Raw genomic sequence first — 4,452 nt, 5'->3', positions numbered from 1 at the left:
CACAGCCCCTTCATAGCCGTTCACTTCAGGCCTCGCACGTTCACTCCTCTAGGCCCACACCTCCTGTGAAATGGGCGTAAGGACAGCGGCCGCCCCAGAAGGGATTGTGAACGTTCTGAGTTAACACCTAGCCCCGGGCCTGGCACTCAGTGTGTGTCGGCTGTTAGTCTCACTCCAAATGCAGCCTTGCTTAGCAACCGGAGATAATCTGACCAGTCATTCCCGATTAACCCTCCCCACCTTCCCCAGGAGAAGCCTCATCACCTGGACCACAAGGCTCCAGAGACTTATCTTCCTTCCACATCATGAATACCCACCTTCCCGGAGGCACCTGCCCCACCTTGCCTCCAGACCTCTGCTCCATGCTGTTCCCTATGCCTGAACGCCCACCCCACCTCTTCCGGCCAATCATCCCGAGTGCTCGTGCCCCTGATCCGATTCTGTCTCCTCCCAGGGTCCTCCCCAGATCCCCGCAAGCAGGATGACTCCCGCTCCCCTGTAGGCCCAGTCCATCTTATTCCTGGGAGCAAGTGTGTGTTCGTGTCTCACTCATTTTAGAATTCCCGAGTGCAGCCCAGGGCCCGGTCCCAGCCAGGGCTCCGCAGAACCCAGATGAGCCCCAGCACTTCTAGGCCTCTCCGAGAGTTAGGTTAAGTCTCAGCCAGAGAGGGTGGTCACCAGGCGTATCCAAGTAGGGCGTGAGCTCTCTGCCTACCTCAGTTCCTCCATTTCCTCCACTAAGGAAGAGCTCTTCTGGGGCTGGGGTAGTGCTGGGGGCCAGAGGCAGGGCTCTATGCAGGGCAGCCAGGGCGGGGGGCTCCCCAAAGCAGCTGAGCCCAAGGAGAGACGGCTCCAGACCTGAGCCAAAACCGTGTCCGCCTTGTCTGATGAGGGCTAGAAGCACAACCTAGCAGTCCTAGCGGACTCTGGGTGGGGGAAGGTGGGCTAGAGAACAAGACGGTGTCCTCCACACCTTCCAGCCACCCTGGAGTTGAAGGCCATTGTCCCAGCCTCTGTTTTGCCAGAGTTGGCTATGACTTCGGGCCAAAGCTTCCCCTCTCAGGGCCTGGGTCTCCAGCTTCATCAAAGGAAAAACCCCTTCCAGCGGCTCAGGTACTAAATGCTGACTCTAGATGCTGAGTGTGGTGCCAGGGTGTAGAGGTCGAGGGGACAGGAAGATTTGGGAGCCACATTACTGCCCCCCCGACTCCACCCCCACCCCTCACACACACACACACACACACACACACACACACACACACACACACGCTGGCCCACAGCCAAAGAACAGAAAAGGAGAGAGTTTATTGAAAACTATATACAGTTGGTCCAGTCCCTATCACAGGCTGTCATCTGGGCCGGTCCCTCCCACACCTCAGGCAGTAGCTTGGGCCAGCCATGGTAAGGGCTGCGGCTGGGGCTGAGACCACCCCCCCGCCATGGATATTCATCTGTGAATTTACAACTCTGAATGGCCTCTTGGTGGTGGGCAGGGAAAAGGGAATGGGTCCCTGCCCTGACCTCGCCAAAGCCTGGATAGGGGAACACTATTCTCAAACTTGGGCCCAAGAGGCCCAACTAGGCTGTCCGGAAGTCCTGGCTACTCCTCTCCCAGGAGGCCTTCCTGGACACGGAGGCAGACAGCCCTCCTACCACCCCACCCCACGTGCCAGGCCCCTATGGGCTTCAGAGACTTGGACTGGGGACATCAGGTACCCTCCCTCCCATCTCTCAGGGTCCAGGGCAGAAGACCTCGGGTTGAGAGGTGAGTGTTGGGGAGGTCAGAGCTGAGGGCCCAGGACCCTCCTGGGGTGGGGGGCTGTTCGGCAGGTCAGGGCGTTCCACTGTAGGAATAGTCGGCTTTGTTGTGCATCACCAGCCGGTCGTCCACGAAGTAAAAACTGTCAGACTGTGTTTCATACGGGTGACGGATCATCTCGTTGACTGCAAGAGAGGCCCAGCCAGTTGGGGCAAAGGTCAGGAGCCTGAGCCAGGCCACTGCAGAGGCTTCAGAACTGTGGGATGGGGACCAGCTGAACAACCTCAGAACCACCTCAAAGAGCTCCCCCAGCCTTCCTGAGCCTCAGTCTCCCTATACAGGTGGCATAGGAAGGGTGGCCAAACACAAGAGACCCAGGGTGGGAGAAAAGGGGTCAGACCCACACTCCCCCCAGTTTGGCCTCTCTAGTCCCCCCCCACACCCCCCACAGCCCCGCCCACGCACTCAGCTCCTCAGAGAGAGGGGGGAAGTCGTAGATGTGCTCGCAGGTGTTCTTGCTGCTGGGGATGCAGAAGCCAAAGTGGAAGTCAAAACTTTTGAGGAGCTGGTTGCGAAAGTAGTGCCTCTCAATCATGCGGAAGTTGTTGACAGGCTTGTCTCCCACTGTGAACTCCACCCTGACAGACAGGAGGGGGCAGCGCTGAGCCTGGCCTTAAAGTCAGCAGGCAAGGCTCAAGACAGACAACACCCCTCAAGAGAGGCTCAGTAAGAACTCAGGCAGGGCTCATTTCCACCCTCACCCTTACCCCCAGCCCTTGCCCATCCCCCCCAACACCCCTCCACCTCCATCCAGTGACTCACGTGGCTCCCACCTGCCTCAGGCGGAGGAAGGCAGGTGTGAACTGGTAGCGGACAAAGCGCCCAGCATTGGGGTCCAGGTCCCGCCGGCTGATGGGCAACCGCTCTGTAATGTACCCCAGCTGGGGCTCAGATGGCTTCAGGCTGGGACCCGTGCCCACCCAGGGTTCCACCCCAGGGCCCCCAGCTGTCTGAATTCCTAAAAATTCCCCCAGGAGATGCTGATGCACACTGAGGGCTCAGGCCTTTGGCCAAATGGTTCCACCGGGAGGGGGGTGGTTTCTAGGTCAGCGGGTCACCAATTTCAACTGAGGTTCCCAGGGCCCCAGGAGACAGAGAGGCCTGGGGCCTCTGTGACTGCAGTTCCCAGGACGGCCTGCAGAGGGCAGGCTGGCAGGAACTGAAGGGGCTAGACTGTCCTCCCAAGATGTCCAGCCCCAGAAACAGATGGGAAAGAAAAGCAGAGGCCCAGCCCCAGCTCTGCTCGCACTCCTCTGCAGCCTGAGGAGTCCCTGGGCAACCCACTTCACAGTCCTCGCCCACCCCGTCCTTCTGCCAACGGCCTACCCAGCCAGCCCCCTAACCTGAGGCTGGGGGCTTCTTGATTTCAAAGAGGACAGTGCCTGAGTCCATGTCCCGAATCTTGAACCTGATGAAGTCGATCTTGTAGATATTCTCCTCGGGGGAGCATAGGTAGTCTAGGGAAGACAGGCAGCTAAGCAAAAGAAGGACCTGCCCAGAAGCCCCTGCTGCCAGCGCAGCATTTGAGGGACCCCAGACTAACTACCACTTTCTCTGATTTCAGAAGGTCACTGCCTTCCAAAAAGAGAGAACTGAGTCCCTGCCTAAGGGAGCACCCAGAGTGTGGGGGATACATAGCTCTGCCACTTGGATCTAATGAGAGATGAACAGCTCTATCCTCTGAGGTCTCCGAGGTCAGGGAGGGGCAGGGTGGAGGAGGGTGGAAGACAAGGTCACCTCCCCCTCCAGTTTCCCTCCCACCTTGGAGTTGTGGGGCCTTATTCCAGCTTTTGCTCTGCCAGGGTCAGCTCAGTAACTTTGAGCCAGAAGGGTTTCCAACCTAATGAGGAGCCCCAGCACGAGAGGGATACAGCCCTGCCTTTGAGAACCTCAGGCTAAAGAGGGTGACACAGCTCTGCCTCAGGAGACACACGCTACTTCCCCGGAGAACATTCCACCTCCACCACGTAGCTTCCCCTGGTGCTACAGTAAGACTGTCAGGCAAGGACTTCCCTGACCTGGGTGGTGCTGGGGCAGGCAAACAAACCCTCCCCAGTTCCTCCCCACCCCCAACCCCCTCCATTCCCCATAAGCAGCTTATATAAGCCCAGTTCTCTTAAGCAGCTTAGCCAAACCTCTGCTGACTCAAGCCCAGAGCCTGGAATATTGGGGGAAGGGGGCCACCTTTGCTCCCGTTCCCCGTTGATCTCCAAATGGGAGGAAGTTCTTAGCAAATGGAGGGAACCCCCTCAAAGCTCATCTAGCCAGCCTGAGCTCTGAGCCACCCCCAGAGAGAAGAGTACAAGCAAAGCCAGGAAGAGGGTGTGGCAGGTGCATTTGGGGGTGTGCACGGGGGAAAGGGAGTCCTCAGGCCCAGAAGAGGAACCAGGAACACTGATGGCGGTCGCCGAGGAAGCTTGCTTATCAGGGCCTGATCCAACCCTCACTTCTCCTGCGCAGTAATCTCAAGTGCTCAGGGAGGCCCTGGCAATATACTGAAAGGAGCAGTGGCCGGTCTGGTGCTGTCGGCTTGCACGCCATCACATCCTCCCCCATAGAGGCCCGGAAATCACCCTCCAGGCCCCTGGGCCACCTCCTATTCCTCTGGGGCAGGAAGAGGAAGTGAATGTAAA

General features: G+C 58.5%; 1 protein-coding gene across 2 annotated transcripts; it reads right to left on the bottom strand.

Annotated features, from left to right (window-relative positions):
• Positions 1–1,285: 1,285 nt before the first annotated feature.
• Positions 1,286–3,858, bottom strand: UNC119 (unc-119 lipid binding chaperone). 2 transcript variants are annotated; one of them, XM_019802054.2, is made up of 4 exons: positions 3,163–3,321; positions 2,582–2,684; positions 2,225–2,397; positions 1,286–1,944 (listed from the first exon to the last, which is right to left on the bottom strand). In XM_019802054.2, the coding sequence occupies exons 1-4, from the start codon at positions 3,209–3,211 to the stop codon at positions 1,832–1,834; spliced, it is 438 nt and encodes a 145-aa protein (XP_019657613.1). In that variant the 5' UTR covers positions 3,212–3,321; the 3' UTR covers positions 1,286–1,831. The 2 variants fall into 2 exon arrangements, with proteins under 2 accessions (XP_019657613.1, XP_019657646.1); XM_019802087.2 differs by having other exon boundaries at positions 1,874–2,015; positions 3,163–3,858.
• Between the last annotated feature and the right edge of the window lie 594 nt (positions 3,859–4,452).

Source organism: Ailuropoda melanoleuca, chromosome 13 (genome assembly GCF_002007445.2).
Source record: "Ailuropoda melanoleuca isolate Jingjing chromosome 13, ASM200744v2, whole genome shotgun sequence".
In the NCBI taxonomy this organism is placed as follows: domain Eukaryota; kingdom Metazoa; phylum Chordata; class Mammalia; order Carnivora; family Ursidae; genus Ailuropoda; species Ailuropoda melanoleuca.
This window is presented reverse-complemented; position numbering and strand designations above follow the sequence as displayed.